This window comes from Gorilla gorilla, chromosome 4 (assembly GCF_029281585.2).
Source record: "Gorilla gorilla gorilla isolate KB3781 chromosome 4, NHGRI_mGorGor1-v2.1_pri, whole genome shotgun sequence".
Classification (NCBI taxonomy): domain Eukaryota; kingdom Metazoa; phylum Chordata; class Mammalia; order Primates; family Hominidae; genus Gorilla; species Gorilla gorilla.
Genome location: NC_073228.2, coordinates 46,501,462 through 46,522,635, shown reverse-complemented (window position 1 = coordinate 46,522,635; position 21,174 = coordinate 46,501,462). Strand labels below are relative to the sequence as shown.

The following is a 21,174-nucleotide window of genomic DNA, read 5'->3' as shown; positions in this document are numbered from 1 at the left end:
TTACTGAACACTTTTGCTGAATTCTTTATTAGTTTTAATAATTCTTAGTGTCAGTTGGATTTCCTGTATAGATTATTCTTAATGTATGTTTTATTTTGGCATGGACAATAGTTTTATTGTCCCAGAGAAATTAATGGGATTTCAGAGAAACTGTGTGCCACAGGATCAGGATGCTAGAACGCAGTTCCACTTAATTTGGGAAATACCTATTTGGAAGTTTATATCCATGTGCATCCTGACGAGCGGGAGGTGTCTGTCTCTCTCTTGGGTTTTTCTTGACACTAGAGTTAGTCTCTGCAAGGGCCTTTAAAAGTTAAATTCCACTCCCCACCCCGCAATCTGGTATAGATATTACTGCTACTCTTGGATTTCACTCAGTTTATTTCCTTTTAGGAGACGCAGGTCAGAATGGAAATGGGCTGCAGACCGGGCAGCTATTGTCAGCCGCTGGAACTGGCTTCAGGCTCATGTTTCTGACTTGGAATATCGAATTCGTCAGCAAACAGACATTTACAAACAGATACGTGCTAATAAGGTAAGGGATAAGTATCTGATGTTTTTAAATGCTGCCGAAAACTATCAATATCGCTTTTCTCACATCCCCTCCCACCACATAACCCCCATAACCCTCTTCTTAACTATTGCAAAGTAAATGGTTTAATGACCTGATATAGTGGTTTAATTTAAGAACCTGATGTGGCTGCACGTGGTGGCTCACTCTTGTGATCCCAGCACTTTGGGAGGCCAAGGCAGGAGGATCATTTGAGCTCAGGAGTTCGAGACCAGCCTGGGCAACATAGTGAGACCTTGTCTTTACAAAAATTACAAAAATTAGTTGAGCATGATAGCATGTGCCTGTAGTCCCAGCTACTTAGGAGGCTGAAGTGGGAGTATCGCTTGAGCCCATGAAGTGGAGGTTGCAGTGAGCCAAGATTGTGCCATCACACTCCAGCCTGGACAACTAAGAAAGACCTGTCTCATAAAAAGGAAAACACTATTAGAATATAATGTTTAATTGAACGTGTATTTAGAACAAAACTGTGGGTATCTGAGCTAACAGGAAACAAGGAAAACAGACTGAATAATGCAAGCAAGCCATTGATGTTAACTGTCATATTTGTTAGATTTATATTTGTTAGTTCCTTGTTATAAAACTGCCACATTTCATAGAACTTAAGATGCTACTGATGGTAAGATGTACCATTATTTTAAGTGCTTACTGTGTCTCAGCAGTGTTCTCAAAAATCCTACCTTCATGAAGCTTACATTCTTGCAAAGTATTTTTTATATTAGCTTGGTGTGGCTGAGCTCTATCTTTATGTAGACCCATGTCTAGAAAAAGTCTATTGCTACTAAAAATAAGGGTCAAAATGCTTTTTTGACCTTAGTACTAGTCAAAGCCTTAAGAAAATGGCTTTCCTGTGAACAGTATCCATTAAATTAGTAGGCCAAAAGTTGAAGGTTGATCAACTGATAAAATGAACAGAATGATCAGGGTTTGAAGTGAAAGTTCTGTGGGCTGTCTAATCATTTAAACTTTTATTCTAAAAATGTCACTGCGGACTTATAGCTTCTTTCCAGATTGGAGATACATACATATATATATATTCCCCCTCCCCCTAAAAGTTCAATAGAGCATACTTTAATTGAGGACACAGTCCAGAGGGCTCACTTTTTTATTCTTACTAGTTTGTTCCCTTAGGGTAGAGTACAAATTAAATCCTGATTTACTTATTTAAAAATCAGCTGGAACAAAACTAATAAACATTCTAGATTTGGTGCATATTTTGCTTTCCCAAGTCTTCACAAAGGAAATTTTAAAGTGAGATTTGTAGAACTTGAACTGGAATGATGACTAAGAATAACTAGGAGGTGACTGGATATGCCTGTACTGAGGAGAAAAACACAGTCTTTCTCTATCAGAGACACCTCTTCAGTGTCTGTTTCTAGGTTTTTATAGCCAGTAGTTAAGTGGGAATTTCTATATTTGAGAACTAGAGTCTCTTAGTAACAACTGAGATTAGTACAGTAGTAGTCATAAGTGTTGCTTCATCTTTTTATATACATTCATAAATATATATGTGGGTTTATATATGTGTATATGTTATATCATCTTAGTTCCTTGTTATAAAACTGCTACATTTCATACAACTTAAGATGCTATTGATTGTAAGATGTACCATTGTTTTAAGTACGACAAAGAAATTATTTCAGTTAAACTAGGGCATAACAGAAATTGTAAAATGCATCTTGATTTAAAAGTTGTTGACGTGGGGAGAGTACCTCTTAGAATTGATGAAATACTGTGTATCAATTCTCAGGAAACTTTGAAATTACATAGAAGTATAGAAGACAGCCACCCTCCCCCCCCCCCCCCCCCCCCCCAAAAAAAACAACCCAACAGCCCAAAATTATCTTGCTACCAACATTATGGTACATTTTCCTAGCACATAAGTAATTTGTTCAAATACAGTCATGTTATATATGTGCCCTGAATATTTCCCAGTTGGTTTTTGGAAAACATTTTTAATGGCTGCATGCTATTGGCTTTCTTTGTTGACTATTTAAGTTACGTTTGTTATTTAAATTAAGTATGCCATGATAAATATCTTTATCTCAGTCAAAGGTATGAATGCTCTTTTATGTTCTTAATGCATACTTTAGAGAAGTATTTTGGCAGTGTCAGTTTATAGTCTCACTAGCTGTGTATAAGAAGATACTCACCTCATTTGGTTCATGCTTTATTCTTCAGCTCATCACTCAGAAGTAATGACAGAGCAGTTTTCAGAAACTTTCAAAATATCAAAATATCTGAAAAGTATTTCTAAATATCTGGAAAATAATCTGGAGTTTTGTGTATACCATCACACATTGCTTAACGAAAGGGAAACTGAGAAATGTGTTGTTAGGTGATTTCATTGGTGTGTGAACATCATAAAGTGCACTTAAATTCAAGCTGAGGGCCGTGCGCAGTGGCTCACGCCTGTAATCTCAGCACTTTGGGAGGCCGAGGCATGGGAGTCCAAGGTGGGTGGGTCACCTGAGGTGAGGAGTTCGAGACTAGCCTGGCCAACATGGTGAAACCCCTGTCTCTATGAAAAATACAAAAAAATTAGCCAGGTGTGGTGGCGGGTGCCTGTAATCCCAGCTACTCGGGAGGCTGAGACAGGAGAATCACTTGAACCTGGGAGACAGGGTGCAGTGAGCTGAGATCACGACACTGCACTCCAGCCTGGGCAAAGCAGAGCGAGTCTCTGTCTCATATATGTACATACATACATACATACATACTTACATATATACATACTTAATACATACAAGCTGAGGTGGTATGGCCTGCTATTCACTTAGACAATATGGTATATAGCCTATTGCTCCTAGGGTATAAACCAGTACATCATGCTACTATACTGAATACTGTAGGCAATTAGTGGTAAAGATTTATGTATTTAAACATACCTAAACATAGAAAAAATACAGTAAAAATGTAGTAGAAAAGATAAAAATGGTACATCTGTATAGGGCACTTACCATGAATGGAGCTTGCAGGACTGGAAGTTGCTCTGGGTGAGTCGGTGGGTGAAGGGTCACTGAAATTGAAAAGCCTGGGACATGACTGTACACTACTATAAACTTTATAAATACTGTACACCGAGGCTACACTACATTTATTTTAAATGTTTTTTTCAATAATAAATTAACCTTAGCTTACTATAACTTTTTGCTTTATAAACTTTTAAGTTTTTAAAACTTTTTGACTCTTTTGTAATAACACTTAGCCTAAAACACACATTGTAATTGTACAAAAATATTTTCTTCACACCTTATTCTACAAGCTTTTTTCTATCTTTAAAACTTTCCATTTTAAAATGAAAGTTTTATTTTTTAAACTGTTTTGCTAAAAACTAAGACACAAACACACACATGAACGTAGGCCCACATGGGGTCAGGTTTGTCGGTATTACTGTCTTCCACCTTCACATCTTGTTACACTGTTAGGTTTTCAGGGCCAACATCACACACGGAGCTTTCATTGCCTGTGACAGTGCCAACAGAAGGACCTGCCGGAGGCTGTTTCATAGTTCACTTCTTTTAATGAGTAGAAGTACTCTCTAAAATAACGATTAAAAGTATAGTATAGTAAATACATAACACTTTTTATTATCATAATAAATAAATGTTTTTAACAGTAACATAGCTTTTATTATCAACTATTATATTCTTAGTGTACATAATTGTATGTGGTATACTTCTAATAGCAGCACTGTAGGTTTCTTTACACCAGCATCACCACAAACACAGGAGTAGTGCTTTGTGCTAAAACAGGTATTCTTCAGCTGTATTAAAATCTTATAAGACCATCATTGTATATGTGGTCTGTCATTGACCATAATGCTATTTGGCACATGAATGTATGTTGATTATCCAAGAGTTTCATCATTCAAAGCGTATTGTATTAAGCACCATACTTGGACTTGGTAAATTTTTGTTTCTAGTCGTGGCTTTGCTACCAGCTGCTTACATGAACCTTGAGAAGAAAAGTCACTTAACATTTCTGAGCTTCAGATTCTTGGTCTGTAAAATACAACATCATAGATAATCTTTTACTTCTCAGAGTTCCGATAGGAAGAATAAAACTAGGTTGATAGTTCCAATAAGTAATGCATCAAGAAAATTCACAGCTTTACGTGTCGTATTTATACATTTCTTTTTCAACAAATGGATTAGTTTCCTAGACTGCCATAACAAACTATCACAAATGGGATGGCTTAAAAAATCAGAAATGTGTTCTCTCACCGTTCTGGAGGCCAGAAGTCTGAAATTATGGTGTCAAAAGGGCCATGGTCTCTATGGAGGCTTTAGGGAAGAATCCTTCCTTGTCTTTTTCCAGCTTCTGATATTGTGCTAGTCCTTGGTGTTCTTGGCCTGTAGCTACATCACTGCAGTTGCTGCCTCCATCTTCATATGACCATCTTTCTCTTTGCATCTGTGTAGATTTCCATGTTAGGAGGACACCAGTCATATTGAATTTAGAGCCCACACTAAATGGCTCTTCATAACTTGATTACATCTGCAAAGACCCTTTTTCTAAACAAGGTCATATTCACAGGTTCTGGGTGAACATAAATTTGGAAGAGACAATATTCAACTTGCTCTAACAAGCCATGGAATTTTCCCCCAATGATATATTCACATGCATTTAGTCTTTATGTAACACTATAATTAATAGAAGTTTTTGAGCACTTGTGATATGTCAGGCACTGTGCTAAGCATTTTACTCTCATTCGCGATTTTCAAGATAAACAATGGAAGATCAGAGCAGTCAAGTAGTTTGTTCATGGTTACACATCCAAGTGAGTGCAGAGCTGTTGCTCAAGTTAGTAATCACTTTAAGTGCTTGGGTTTTTTTTTTAGTTACTGAAATGGAAGAAAGTTTTTCCTATGTGTTTTGGTTAAGTGGGTTGGTGTTCATATTTTCCATGCTGCACCAAGATTTCCCAGTGCTTCCTGGGTTGCACAGGTCTTTTTTTTTTTTTTTTTTTTTTTGAGATGAACCTAGGTGATAGGCTGAATCTTGGTGATAGGCTGTTGAGTTATAATTTGTCTTCGGGTGGGAGATTGGAGGGATGGTGGGGCTTTTCTTTTTAAGGATTTACTTTGTTGCTTATTAACATTAATTTTATTTAAGTGGCGTATTACCAAAAAAAAAAAAAAAAGTATTTGTGACTACTGCTAGGTGATTCTAGGATCCAGACACCAGTTTCTGTTCTGTCAGAAGGTAGGTATTACCTTCCAAGCTGTGAAGTGAGTAGAGTCCCTTTTGGGAATAATATTGCTCTCTGGAGAAAGAATATAACTTCTAGGAACTCCTCTGTACTACTTCTGCATGCTGTTGTACTCTTTTAATTTTCATAGTTTGTCAGCTTGTTTTTTAAAAAGAAACTCTTCCATGCTTTAGAAGGAGAAACGAAAACAATATATGTACCTTGAGTGTATACTAATTAAAGGTTTACTCATGTATGTTCGTTTAATGATCAGAATAAATCTTCAGAGGCTTGTAAAAGGCAGAGCTAAATTTAAACTCAGGACTTTTTATCTGATTCCAAAGCATTTTTTTTTTCTAACATACTTTGCTGTTGTGTCCTTTTCATCATTTCACTGAAACATGTTTATTGAAATTTCACACCTGGTAAATGAGGGGAAAGAATAGGGACTAAGCAGTTTTTAAGAGGCAGGGTCTTGCTCTGTTGCCCAGGCTGAGGTGCAATGGCCAGATCATAGTTCTCTGTAACCTGAAACTCCTGGGCTCAAGCTATCCTCCAACCCTAGCCTTGCAAGTACAAGTAGCTGGGACCATAGGCAAGTCCCACCATGCTTAGCTAATTGTTAAAGGGCTTTTTTTTTAAAGGATGGGGTCTCGCTGTGTTGTCCAGGCTGGTCTCAAGCTCTTGACCTCAAGTGATCCTCCTTGCCTTGGCCTCCCAGAAACACTGGCTTGACTCTTACGTTGTTTTTTAAAATCTCCTCTTCTGACTACTCTTTGAGATTACACAGCTGTAGCTGAGGATGGAAATGTTATTGAGGATGGGAGGTGGAAGAGCATTGAAACTTTTGAATAGGGAAGGAGTTGAATGGGAACTGCAGAAGCTTATAACACCTTTCTCTTCAAAATTTTCGTAAAGCTGTTGAAGTTCTCATCTTAATAGGGTTTTTTAAAGCACTTTAGACAACTTATCTTTTCCAGGTAGCCCAGGGTGATTCTTGTGGAACTGGTCTGCAGTGGGGTCACTGGTTTGTCTTGAGATGCATAGGGAAGATTGACCTGATAGAGTGATGTAAGGAAATATGTGAAATTGCCTGTTAGCTGTATTGCAAATACAGTTAATAGAGGGTTCATCCACAGAGGAGTCACTTAGGAGGTATTAAGGCTGCATGTAACTGTGACCCATTCCAGTTCCTTTGGTCCTTGTGTAAAGCAGAAGCTTGCTTCACTCTTGGAGTTTTCTAGGCCTGTGCAGCCTAAGCATGATCCTGGCTCTGACTCGGGACATGGTGAAGGAAAAGAAGACTCTTGACCTTTTTCTTCGGCTTCTACTGGTTGCTATTTCATAGTACAGCAGCCCTAAGTTTATTGCCACCAGGCTAATGGCACAGCTATTCAACACTGACCCAGTTTAAACCTGGAATGTTAGGGAAGCCCATGTTGGGGTAGCCATGACAGGTGTGGAGTAGAACATTATGAAGTTTTCTCAGCTAATGCTAACCTTTCTTTTCATGGTTATTAAACATGAGTAAACTTTATCCGAAATAAATGTTATTGTGGCATATGAAACATTGTATACAGAAAAGGGCAAAGTCATTAAGTGTATAGTTAATGAATAAATATAGCTCAAAATATATTAAATATATTTCGGGGAATGTTAAGTAATTATGTAGACCTCCTCTGTAAAGCCTCACTTTCATCAGTCTCTTCAGTTAGGCTCTTTTCTGCTCTGACATCACCTTCTCTCAACTTCTGTTATAGTACTGTCATAATACTTTGTCTCTTTGTCTGTTCAAGGCTGGATGAACATAAGCTCCTTATGGCAGAATCTGTTTTTATTTTATTACTGTGTTTTCACACTACCTTGCATGTGGTAGCCACTCAATAGATGCTACCTGCATGAATGACTCTTACCTACTTGGATGCTTTTTATTTGCTCAGCCTCTTTTTAGCTGTTTTCATCCTTTTTGGTGTGAGGTACAGTATTAAATTAGAGGATCCAGTGTTTGGTTTTGAATGCCGTAGTGAACTTACATATCTTGGGGGCAATGGACAGTGTATGGATGATTGTTGGTTGCTTCAGTGTAACACTTGAGCACATATTTTCAAAAATAGGTTTAATTAAAACTAATGTGTATTCAAATGTCCTCTGAACAAATGAAGAAGAATTCCATTCTTCTGGTTGTGGAAGCTAGAAACCTTGGCAGTGTCTCTGACTCTTTTCCCTCCTATCTTGTAAGCACATTGGCATAGCTGGTTGATTCTGTCTTCAAATAAACATTCAAGCAGGGGCACAGTGGCTCATGCCTGCAACCCGGCACTTTGGGAGGCCAGGGCGGGTAGATCTCTTGGCCCCAAGAGTTTGCAACCAGCCTTGGCAACATGGCGAAACCCCTTCTCTACTAAAAATACAAAAAACTAGCCAGGCGTGGTGGTATGTGCCTGTAGTACCCCCTCCCACTTGTATCTCTCTCTCTCTCCTGGGTTTAAGTGATCCTCCTGAATATCTGGAACTACAGGTGTGATATTACACCAGGCTAATTTTTATTATTATTGTTTTTGTGGAGACAGGGTTTTGCCACGTCGCCCAGGCTGGTCCTGAACTCCTGGCCTCAAGCAGTCCTCCTGCATTGGCTTCCCAAAGTGCTGGAATTACAGGCATGAGCCGTCACGACCAACCCCACCATTTCCACTTCTTAATCCCCTCACTATCCTATATTTTGTTCTCTCTAGCATTTAATACCTTCTAATGTAGTACATAACATTTACCTATTTACATTGTTTTTCTTTGCCGCAGTGTTAGAACGTAATAAGCACTTTGAAGGATGGGTTAGGGGAGAGGGATAGGTCTCTCATTTTTTCTTGTGTCCTTAGTACCTAACAAATGCTGATGAGCGGATAAATGATTGAATTAACTGAACAAAAGAGGAATGAAATATTAGTTAGATGCAGACTTTTGCCCCAGTTCTGCCATGTATTGGCCTGTAGAGACATAAGCTTTGACCTACATCCTCTGTGGGTCTATAAAATTATGTCGATGAATAGATGGTCCCTACCAAGTTTTATTATACTCTCTTAGGAGAAGATGTCTTCATAATCTATCTGAGCGTTGTATTTAGAAATTATTCTGTAGTTTAAGGAAAAATTCTTCCCTTTGGAAAATACTGACTGTGTCCTTACTTTCATATAACTGAAAAAGAAAAATTGAAGGAGTAATTTTATATCTAATTGTTAGATTTATTTATCTTCTGGCTATAATTATGATAAAGTTAATATTTTCCTGTTAGGAAAAAAATTGTACAACTCAACAAATATTTGCTATGCATTTATTTTCTTGGTGTATGACTCTGCTAAGGGACATGGGGCATTTAAATATATTTGTATTTTGTCCACATCTTCAATAAACTAACATTAGTTAACAATTAAAGGCTGGGTGCAGCGGCTTGCACATGTAATCCCAGCACTTTGAGAGGCCGAGGCAGGTGGATTGCTTGAGTCTAGGAGTTTGAGACGAGCCTTGGCAACATGGTGAAAGTCCATCTCTACCAAAAAAATAGAACAATTAGCTGGGTGTGGTGGCTTGCACCTGTTATCCCAGCACTTTGGGAGTTTGAGGCAAGTGCATTACTTGAGTCCAAGAGTTCGAGACCAGCCTGAGCAACTTGGTGAAACCCCATCTCTACCAAAAAAAATACAAAAATTAGCTGTATGTGGTGGCATGCACCTGTTATCCCAGCTATTTATGGGGTTGAGGTGGGAGGATCACTTGAGCCCGGGAGGGGGAGGTTACAGTGATTCGTGACCACACCACTGCACTCCAGCACAGGTGACAGAGCTTGACCCTGTCTCAACAAACAAGAAACTGAGGCAATAATAAGTGAAATAAATAATGTGGCATAAGATTATGAATGCTCTGGAAATGAGATTCAAATACACAGAAAGTAAGATACAATCACTGTGCTTTAGGAGGTCTGGCAGTGTGGATAAAGCAAGTAGGAACTCATTAACCCGGGACATTTTCTTGGAAGGAGGTGGGACTTGTTGAAAATCTCTTTGGAAGGATGAACGACAATTTGGACTGATAAAATATAAAAATCAGTATAAATAAAGATGAACAGCTCATGTTTTAACCTTTAATTCAGTTTTTTTTAACCTTCTACTGACTAATAACCCTTACCTCCAGCAGCAGCAACAGCTTCACATTCATTGAAACATTTGTCTAGGAAATGATGAGATTGGTATAACACTAACAAATATTTGGGGAAAGTAGTTGGAAATTGATCTTTAAAAAAGTTCTTAGGAACCGGTTATGGGAAAATTTGAATAATAAAATGATTTTTGGCATGCTTTGTACAGGAAGCAGGAAGACAGTTTGGGCCCTTAAGTAGGGAATATCTGTTGAATACAATGTTTTGAGAAGGCAGTGGTGTACAAGATAGCTGTCTTTTGCAAATAGTTTTTACTTGGATGTGATAAAGTTTGTAAGGTATATTTTATGCTTTTGATTTAGGGAAGAAAATATTTTGAAGCAGAAGTTTTTTAACCAGAGAAACCTCATTTTAAAGGCTAGGGTTAATGTTTCTTGCTTACTAGTTAATGGCCTTTCTCTTGTTTCTGAGGAGACTCCAATTCTTTTTTTTTTTTAATTTTTTTAATTTTTTTAATTTTGAGGTGGAGTTTCGCTCTTGTTGCCCAGACTGGAGTGCAATGGCACAGTCTTGGCTCACTGCAACCTACACCTCCCAGGTTCAAGCGATTCTCCTGCCTCAGCCTCCCAAGTAGCTGGGATTACAGGGGCTCGCCACCACGCCCAGCTATTTTTTGTATTTTTACTGGAGACGGTGTTTCACTGTGTTGGCCAGGCTGGTCTCGCACTCCTAACCTCAGCCTCCCCAAGTGCTAGGATTACAGGTGTGATCTACCACACCCAGCCTCCAGTTCATTTTTGTTGTTGTTGTTGTTGTTGTTGTTGGAGATAGAGCCTTGGTCTGTCGCCCAGGCTGGTGTGCAATGGTGTGATCTTGGCTCATTGCAACCTCTGCCTCCTGAGTTCAAGCGATTCTCCTTCTTCAGCCTTCCAAGTAGCTGGGACTACGGGCATGTGCCACGACGCCTGGGCAATTTTTGTATTTTTAGTAGAGATGGGGTTTCACCATGTTGGCCAGGCTGAGCTTGAACTCCTGACGACCTCAGGTGATCCACCCGCCTCAGCTTCCCAAAGTGCTGGGATTACAGGTGTGAGCCGCCATGCCGGGACCCTCCAATTCATTTTTGATACGGGCTAAGTGTAGTCATATTCCAGAATAGGGAGGCAGTGCTTCTTTTGCTTCAAGAGAAAAAGAGATACATACTTCTTTTTAAAAAACTGAAATAAAATTCCATTTTTCTTTCTTAATGTTTTCCCCTTTTCTGCAGCTCGTATTTCATATTGGTTTTTTAGTTACAAGGACCCCAGGGATGGATCATCTGGTTTAGTGGCTCGTAAGAGTCTGTCGTATGGCCTAGAGAGCTAAGACTAATAGTCACAATCCCTAGTCCCCCAAATCTATACTTTAGGATGTTCTTTGAGCCCAAACTAATCAAGTCTAGTGTTTTTCAACTTTACGAGTTTAGGACTTAACCAGGGGAGCTTTTAAAGAATAGTAGAATATCCACCTCTGGGCATGGTGGTAGGCACCTGTCATCCCAGCTACTCCAGAGGCTGAGGTGGGAGGATTGCTGGAGCCCAGGAGTTTGAGATCAGCCTCGGTAACATAGTGGGGTTGGGGAGGAGAGAGACATCCACCTCCATGTACCCACCATGTCCTGCCTCCCTTCCCCCATAAAAAGGTAGACTACCTGGCCCCACCCCCAGAGGTACTGAGTAGATGTTGGACCTAAGCCAGTATAGTTTGATAAGGTTCCCCAGGTGATTCTGATATTAAATTTCCATTAAGACCTTCTTAATCTAGTTAGATCTCTATTTTTTAGACCAGGGAAAGAGATTGGGAACCCTGATCACTTGCATCCCAGTCTTTCGGTTATATAGTGTCATAGCCTTATTTTTGTCACCTCTTCTGGTATACATGGTGGGATTCATATGTAGTATTTTGTTTTTTTGATAATAAGATACCTTCTGCCTTTACCCATCCTGGCTCTTTATACGTACAATGGGGAGGACTTGTGGGTTCATTTTTAATTTCTTTTTATGTAAATTGTTTCCTGGAATGAATTTCCAAAGGTCTGAATTTGAAATTGTCAAGCAGGAACTTAATCTGAAGTAATATTTATGCTTATGAAAAAAGCAGGTTCCTTTGGGCCAGCTTTTAAGAAGCTCTTGGTTTCTCATAAATTGTAGGGGACTGTTCCACATTTGTTTCATTCAGTTTTGTTTGTGCGGGTATAGTTGGTGGAGTACATGATTAAGAATAGTAGCATTTTCAGCTTAGTAAGTCATAAACTGCATTTGTTGGCTACAAAAACTGCATTGCTGCTGTTAATCTAGTGGAGTCTAGTAATATGGTATAAATGCCATAATCTGGTAAAGATTTCATATCTGAAAGATATGAATAAAGATGCTAAATGGCTGATGAGCCATGTAGGTCAGAGCAGTCAAGTGGCAGAGAGGGGAGCCTGGGTCTGCTGCTTGTTGAAATAGCTCTTTGGGAAAACAAAGCTGCTGCTGCTGTAGTTTGTTTCTGAACCATAGGGTAAGGAAGAGGGGGCCTCTAGTACACCAACAGTCCTTTTGAGACTTAACTCCTAAATTAAATTTGAAATTTATACTGCTCACTTATGCTATTTTTCTCCTCTCTATCCTGCAGGGGTTGATAGTTCTTGGGGAGGTACCTCCCCCAGAGCATACAACAGACTTATTTCTTCCGCTTAGTTCTGAGGTGAAGACAGATCATGGGACTGATAAATTGGTAAGTATAAAAGATAGAAAGGGGGAAATGCGTGAGAATTAAGGGTGTTGTCTTGGCACACCATTTTTTCTCTGTAACTAGGATCCTTGCATTGGCTGAAGGAGGGGAACTATATCTACTTCTATCACTTTTGGCGTTTTAAGATCTGAATTCCTGAATAGGGAATCTAGGGCCCCTCCTGCAGCTGTGTAGCTGACCATAGGATTAAAAGCAGCTCCAATTCTCAAGACACTACAGCCAGAGCAAGTAAGGCTTTAGGGAGTATCATTGGGAATCAGGAGACCTGGGTGTGGCTCTGACACCTGAGACATAAGGTCACTTTTCTGGGCCACTCTAATATATTATAGCCTTTTCATTAAAAGGTTAGACTAGAGGTTAAATTCACAAGAACATTGAAAATGGTCTCTGTGGGTGACTCACTGTTATTCTATAATGAGCATTAAACTGTCATTTTCTGTTTCTTTCTGTATCCTAGCTCTACTGTGATTCCTTCTCTTTCCTGGTGTCTCTCAATACCATAGTTAATTTTCTTTCTGAATTCCAAGAGCACTTGTTCTTTTCACTTTTTTACTTTGCCTAAAAGGTTACTGGGTTTTATGGATATTCATATTTCTTGATTTAAGTCTCCATAACTTAATTAGAAATTCCAAAGTCCCACAACAGTAGTTTATTATTTTGATTATGCTTCAGATAATAAAGCTAGTATGAAGTGATGGCTTTTTAAATGGTGAGTTAAGCAAGCTGTTCTTGTATCTGCAAATAAACCAACCTTATAGTTCTTTTATTTATTTTAATCATTGTTAGCAGGAACTCATGATGTGGTGGAAACTAAATTTTCTCTGAGGCAGATATCGGAGATGTTTAGATCTTGGAAAGATCTCTCACCTAATTTTGAAAGCCAGCCACTGTTGCTAGAGATAAATGTGAAGACACTAGAAGATTGATAGTTCTTAACTGGAAAGTAGTTTTGAATAAATTAAAGAGCAGAAATGCCAAGTTTTGCCACTATTTATGTCTATAATATAAGTTCATTGCATGCTGTTTACAGATCTTTTTTAAGTTATTAATGAAACTTTTAGTGAATGGTCTAATCAGGGTAAAAATTGTTAAGTGAGAAAGGAAACATAGATAAATTGGTGGTATGGGTACAGGAAACATGAAACATGAGGCATATGTGATAGGGGAGTAAGTTCTGTGTAGATACTTATATATTTGTATATAGAATTTAGGGATTCCAAACTTTTTTGAGTAATCTCCCTGTAGTCATGTTTTCTCTTACCTCAGCACTTCTGAAGGACAGGGCATAACAGTCCTCCATTGTGTTACTAATCCTCATTGTCTTAAAAAATCCACAGTGATTGTGAGACAGTTTATACAGATTCACTTGTACACACACACTCTTTAGGAGCTTGGTCCTTTCCCTACCCTTCATTCATTTACTTGTGTGTTAAATTGTAAGATTCCTGTGTGTGTATTAAATTGTAAGATTCTTGAAGGTCAAGACCATCTTTCCCTTTGTGTTGGCCATACTAGTTTCAACATTGTGCAATAGAATGCTTTTTGGATTGAGTAAAATAAATAATGAAAACAACTAAGTATACACTGTCACTATTTTGTCAAGGAGAGATTACCCCTTCCCTGTTTTCGTGAATTATCTACCCTTTATGAATATATCCATGCTTTCTGAAAAGCGTTCAGAAAGTATTAGAGAAGACAGGGGTTGGGGGGTGGGGTGGGGGGAGCAGGGACAATACATTTCCATTGTTTATTATTAGTAGAATGGGCGCAGAGCATATGTTTCTTAAAAGCTATTGACTTAAATTTTTTAAATGCCAAATATTTGCAAAGCTGTGCGTATGTCAATTGCCAGGCAAAGTTTTTCTGTATAAGAAGGCAGTATTTAACTTTGCTTGTTTGTTCCCCAGGTTTTTTTGTTTTGTTTTGTTTTAAATTTTAGGAAAGTGACTTTTCTCAGTTTTGCTTAAAAAAAAAAATTAGGTTGCCCGGGACAGAGGGCAACTGTAGGTTTTCATACCCACATGTAACCAGCCTGTTTTCCATTTTGTTAATTTTTTCCGCAAATGGAGGTAGGTGTATTTATTCCTTTTTTTTTTTTTTTTTTTTTTTTAAGACAGGCTCTTGCTCTGTCACCCAGGCTGGAGTGTAATCGCACAATCATAGCTCACTTCAGCCTCAAACTGCTGGACTGCGCTTGTTTATTACCCAAAAATATATTTGAAGACTTGTAGTTTAAAAATAATAATGTCAGAGGTATTTTCTGTTATGTTTAATTTTTTTATTCTCATTTCTGAAACTCAGCTGGAATTAACAAAAAAATCAGCGTCTTTAGAATTGTCAAAATATAGTTTCAAAACATTAGATATAATTCTTTTCTTTTTCTTTCTCTCTCTCTCTGTCTCTCTCTCCCCTCTCTCTTCTTTTTCTCTCTTTCTTTCCATCTTTTTAGACAGGGTCTTATTCTGTCACCCAGGCTGGAGTGCAGTGGTGCGACCTTGGCTCACTGCAGCCTCTACCTCCCAGGTTCAAGTGATCCTCCCACCTCAGCTTCCCAAGTAGCTGGGACTACAGGCATGTGCCACCATGTCTGGCTAATTTTTGTATTGTTTGTAGAGATGGGGTTTTACCAAGTTGCCCAGGCTGGTCTCAAACTCCTCAGCACAAGCGATCCGCTGGCCTTGGCCTCCAAAACTGCTGGGATTACAGGTGTGAACCACTGCACCAGCCTAGACATAATTCCTAAATATATAGTGATTTACTGAATAACAAGGGAATCATGATGGTGGCCAAACTGTTAACAGTATTTTAATACCAGATAAAAAGGAAGAATGCAGGAATATGATTACTCAGTAGCATACAAAAGTTATTAATATCCTATAGAACAATAAAGCTGTAACTTTGGACATTGTTTTCAACAAGATGCAAACCAACTTTAACTTGTCAGCGTTCTAAAATAAACATCCAGTAAGACTTCTGGGCCCTAATCAATTATAGATAGTAGGTAAAACAAAGTTAAATAATTTATGGAGAGTCAGATGTTTCCTGGGTGGGCTTGTTAGGTAATGTCCCAGTGGTACACTGCAAGGATACATAGTCTTTTTGCTTTATTTCCAAACAGGATGATTGTTTATTGACAGAACCAGTATATATCTGCTTGGGTCTTGAATACAGTACAGATATTATTGAACTAAGTTGTTCTAAAAGGACCCAACCTATGAGCAAAAGAACTGGAGACTGAATTCATGGGTGAACCTTTTTTGAGTCATGGAGCAAATCAAGGAATATTTTCTGGGTTAGGGAAGTGGGTACTGTTTTTATACCACAGAGTAGTGGGTTAGAGAAAGGGAAGACCTAAGGAAGAATGCCTAGAAAAATGCCTCTTTTTTTATTTTAACCTCTTCATTCTGACTTCTGACTCAAAGGCAGTTTTAAAGGTGTAAGGCTAGCTGAGGGAGAGAAAACTTAACGGGCCTCTAGCTTGGTAGCTGCCGATAAGTCATGTGTGTACAGATAAATGCTTCTGTGAAATTTAAGACTCCTTTTGAACAAAGAGGTTGTGCCCTTGGAAAGAGAGCATGTAAAAAGCGGTTGAGAGTTGTTCTCTAGTGTTCTGAAACATGCCTTTTATCTTCCCCACCTTCTCATTCTCTCTCTTCAATAAATAGAAGCCTGCTTTCCCCTGCTTAAGAAAAAGTAATGAGCAAAGAAGGGCAAGCTTGGAACCTGTGCATATTACTAGGTAAATTACTCAACAATGTCAGCAAAATTTCAGGCAGAAAGTATTGCCAGGAAGAGATGAGAGCATTCTCAGTCCATGTGCCCCAGAGCTTCTAGAATTCAATAGTCACCACTTCATGGGCTTGTATATTATCAGAGGATGGAGTTCAGGGCTGCCAAGTAGGTAGAAATTGAAGGAGGGGAATAGTGGCAAAGAGGGAGCTATGGGAGATGGGGAGGGGCATAGGCCCACAATCTATTTGAGCCCCTTTCAGATCTTTGTGCTCACCCCTGACCTGCACATGTTTAGGGAAGATTTTATAGGGCATAGTGGAAAGCAATAATTGGAAGGCTGAAAGAGCTGAGCAGAGAAGATCATCATTGCCTAATGCAGGGAAGGCAGAATTTGGAGTTCGAATTCCAACTAGACTTGGCAAAAACCTGAGGGCTTTGATTGAAACCAATAAAGGCTCACACTTAAAGAGTTAAAGAATGTCTCCCAGGACGAAGGCATTCACCATAAGATTAAGGAGGGAACCAAAATAGACTCCACTATGGTTTTATAAAAACAAAACTAGCTCCACAAAATGAAGGTAACCAGGTAGTAGTAGTATGCCTGCTAGAACAAAAATCAACACTCTTTAGGAAAAGCTAACTAAATTCAGAGTCTCTATAATGTATTGCATACATTGTCTGTATATAATAGAAAATTACCATACATATGAATAAACATGAGAATATGATTCTTAGTCATGAGGAAAAAGAAAAAAAAGATGGAAAAAAATTGAGGAACTTAATGACTGGATTTTTGAATTTAAACAGTCAGTTTACAAATGTATGAATCTTTAGGCCGAGCACGGTGGCTCATGCCTGTAATCCCAGTACTTTGGGAGGCCGAGGTGGGTGGATCACCTGAGGTCAGAAGTTTGAGACCAGTCTGGCCAACATGGTGAAACCCTATCTCTACTAAAAATACAAAAATTATCCAGGCGTGGTGGCAGACACCTGTAATCCCAGCTACTCGGGAGGCTGAAGCAGGAGAATCGCTTGAACTCAGGAGACAGAGGTTGCAGTGAGCCGAGATCATGGCACTGCACTGCAGCCTGGGCAACAGAGTGAGACTCCGTCTCAAAAATAAAATTAAAAAATCATGAAACTTCAAGAATAATAACCATGAGAATCACAACATTGTAGTAAAAATCGTGAAAATCAAAGGTGAAGACCTTATTCCTGAGCTGTGATGCTGTTTAAAAATTAGGAAAAAAACCTAACGCCTAACATCACACTACTTGGTGAAAGTGCTTTTTTTGTTGGCCTACAATTAGGAAAAAAATATATCCTAAAAATATTGTAAGCTGGGCACAGTGGTTCATGCCTGTAATCCCAGCACTCTGGGAGGCCAAGGTGGGCTGGTCGCTTGAGCCTCAGAGTTCAAGACCAGCTCCGGCAACCTGACGAAACCCCATCTCTACAAAAAAATACAAAAATGAGCCTGGTGTGGGGGCGTGCACCTGTAGTCCTCACTACTCTGGAAGCTGAGGTGGGAGAATTGCTTGAGCCCAGGTGGTGGAGGTTGCACTGAGCTGAGATCACGCTACTGTACTTGAGCCTGGGCGACAGAGTGAGACCCTGCCTCAAACAAACAAAAACATTGTACTCTGTCTTGGCTAATGCAATACTGCAAGAAAAAAGCAATTAAAGGTGTGGAAATTGGAAAAGGTAGGGCAAAACTGCTTGTATTTGAAGATATGATACTTAGAAACCCCATGGAATTCCCTAAACCTGTGAGAATTAGAGATTTAGCCAAGGTCTCCAGATACGGGGTCAATATATAAAAGTCAATTCTATTTTTATTTATTAGAGCAAACAACTGAAAAATAACCCAGAGAAACAGTTCCATTTGCGGTAGTATCAAGAAACATAAAATACTTAGGAATAAATCTAACAAAAGACGTTAATGACTTTATTGCTGAAACCATAAAACTTCTGAAAAAGATTACATAAGTGAACGGAGATGTATGCTATATTTATGTGTTAGAAGAGTCAATGTTAGACACACAGATTCAGTGCAAACCCAGTGAAAAATTCCAGCAAGATTTTTTGGTTTATGTTGTGTTGTTTTTGGTAACAATTGAACATTGATTTTCAAGTATGTATGGAAACATTAAGTATTTTCAAGAGCCAAAACAATTTTTTTTTTTTTTTTTTTTTGAGATGAATTCTCTCCCTGTCACTCAGGCTGGAGTTCTGTGGTGTGATCTGGGCTCACTGCAACCTCCACCTCCTGGGTTCAAGTGATTCTTCTGCCTCAGCCTCCCGAGTAGCTGGGATTACAGGCGTGTGCCACCACACCCAGCTAGTTTTTGTATTTTTAGTGGAGACGGGGGTTTCACCATGTTGGCCAGGCTAGTCTCGAACTCCTGACCTCAAGTGATCTGCCTGCCTTGGCCTCCCAAAGTGCTGGGATTACAGGCGTGAGCCACTGCACCTGGCCAGTAGCCAAAACAATTTTTAAAAACAAGAACCAAATTGGAGGAGTCACACTCTCCTCCTACTACCTGATTTCCAGCCTTCTTACAAAGTTAATTTAAAATTTATAATTTGCTTTTAACAATGTTTGATAGATAATGAAAGTTAGTAAAAGCTAATTGTCATTGTTCCAGACTGCACTTTGTGTCTGAAAGACTAAGTAGAACCAGGTATCTATCTTTTCTTGAGTGCTTCTTGTTCTTCCAACAAGCATAAAATGGGAGTGCTGGAGGGAGTCAGTAAAGGTAGTTTCCTAGGGAAGGATGGACTTTTTTCTGAGTCTTATGGACTTGCTGAAGCATGGTGTAGGGAGTAATGTGTAATGCAGCATAGGCTTGAAAGAGCCTGGCATTATCAGGTAACTGCAAATACTTTTCTGTGATGGAGTGTTGGATATTTCGGCCAATTCAGAATGGATTCTGTATTTATCTTAAGTGAGTACTGTAACTGATAGGAACCTGTAGACTGTACAGATTTATGTATGAATGAAGTTTGTTTTATTAATGCTAGATACGTTTTTTCTTCATTCTTTTAAAATATGATTTTAGGCTGGACACGGTGACCTAAAATCCCAGCACTTTGGGAGGCAGAGGTGGGCAGATCACCTGAGGACAGAAATTTGAGACCAGCCTGGCCAACATGGTGACACCCCGTCTTTACTAAAAATACAAAAATTAGCCAGGTGTGGTGGCGTGCGCCTGTAATCCCAGCTACTCGGGAGGCTGAGGCACAAGAATCACTTGAACCCAGGAGGCAGAGGTTGCAATGAGCCAAGATTGTGCCACTGCATTCCAGCCTGGTCAACAGAGCGAGATTGTGTCAGAAAGAGAGAGAGTGTGTGTGTTGAAATAGTAGTACAGAGTCTCCGTACGGAGCTTTCTCTAATCTTAACACATCTTGTCACAATAATCGTTAATTATCAGAACCACGAAATTAACATTGAAATTAACATTGAACTTATACAAAGTAATAGACATACTTTATTTGAATTTCTGTATTATTAGTTTTCTTATTAATGTCCTTTCTGTTGTCCAGAATCTATCATTGCTTTTAGTTTTTGCGTCTCTAAATGTCCTTCAATATGTGAGAGTTCTCGGTTTTTGTCTTTCATTACTTGGATACAAGATTTCTGGTCAGTTATTTTGTATAGCGTTCCACAAATTGGTGTTTTCTCATTATTAGAGGTTACGCATTGTTTTACAGGAATGCCACAGAAGATACTGTACCCTTCTCTACACCACAGGGGTTTCATGATTTTGACTTGTCTTTCTAATAGTGATGATAGGTTTGTTCCCTTGGTTAAGGTGGTGCCTGACAGGTTTCTCCTCTGTAAAATTAGCATTTTTCGCTTTGTAATAACTGACAATATTTATTTATTTATTTATTTATTTAGAGATAGGGTCTCACTTTGTCACCCAGGCTGGAGTGCAGTGTCGCAGTCACCACTCCAGCCTTCACCTCCCTGGCTCAGCTATCCTCCCATCTCTCAGCCTCCCAAGTAGCTGGGATCACAGGCATGTGCCACCATGCCTGGCACATTTTTGTGTTTTTTGTAGTGACAAGGTTTTGCCATTTTGCCCCGGCTGGAATAAATGACTGTCTTATAGGGAGACACTATGTAAATATTCTGTTGCTCATTATATTTTTACTCATAATTTTATTGTTCACTGATGACTTTTTCCTACAGCAATTATTGCTGTGTTGTTTACTAAAGGGTGGTGGTTCTACTTCCTACCTGTGTTAAATGGAATTCTGTTAGGAAGAGGTAGGTGTCTTCCCCCCTCATTTATTTACTCATTCATTCACTTGGTTGTGAATATCAGGATGGACCCATGGATATTTATTTTATTTAATAGATTATAACCTATTACGGTTTATACAGTTGCTCCAGTTATCTCAACTTTGGGTATTGGGCGCTCTTTCAGATTGGCTCCTGTGTCCTTTTAGCATGTACCGCTTATATTTTGAAATACTTTCTACTGCTAGATGTTCCAGGTTCCTCTTGTATTTTGCCTACTTCAGCTCAGGTTCCTTTTATTAGGAACTAAAATCTGAGTACTAGTTGTGCTCATTGTTACTTCGTAAGTGTCACTGCTTCTAGGATGTCTCAAAAGGCAAAGCAAGGAAACATATGTATCTATGCTCACACGTGCATACACACACGTCTATATTTCTGTATCTACTTAACCTGTATATATATATAAAAAACCGTAAGTTCATACCAGTTCAACACAGCAGCCT

The 21,174-nt window shown here is 39.0% G+C and overlaps 1 protein-coding gene across 28 annotated transcripts in view; it reads left to right on the top strand.

Moving 5' to 3' along the window:
• Positions 1-21,174, top strand: part of KANSL1 (KAT8 regulatory NSL complex subunit 1) — a 194,578-nt gene that overhangs the window by 130,942 nt on the left and 42,462 nt on the right. For 21 of the 28 annotated variants that reach the window (XM_055387803.2, XM_055387794.2, XM_055387805.2 and 18 more), the window contains 2 exons: positions 394-535; positions 12,568-12,669. In XM_055387803.2, the coding sequence (XP_055243778.1) occupies positions 394-535; positions 12,568-12,669 (244 nt within the window). The remainder of the gene's footprint in view (positions 1-393; positions 536-12,567; positions 12,670-21,174) is intronic. The other 7 variants (XM_055387798.2, XM_055387799.2, XM_055387809.2 and 4 more) reach the window with 1 other exon arrangement.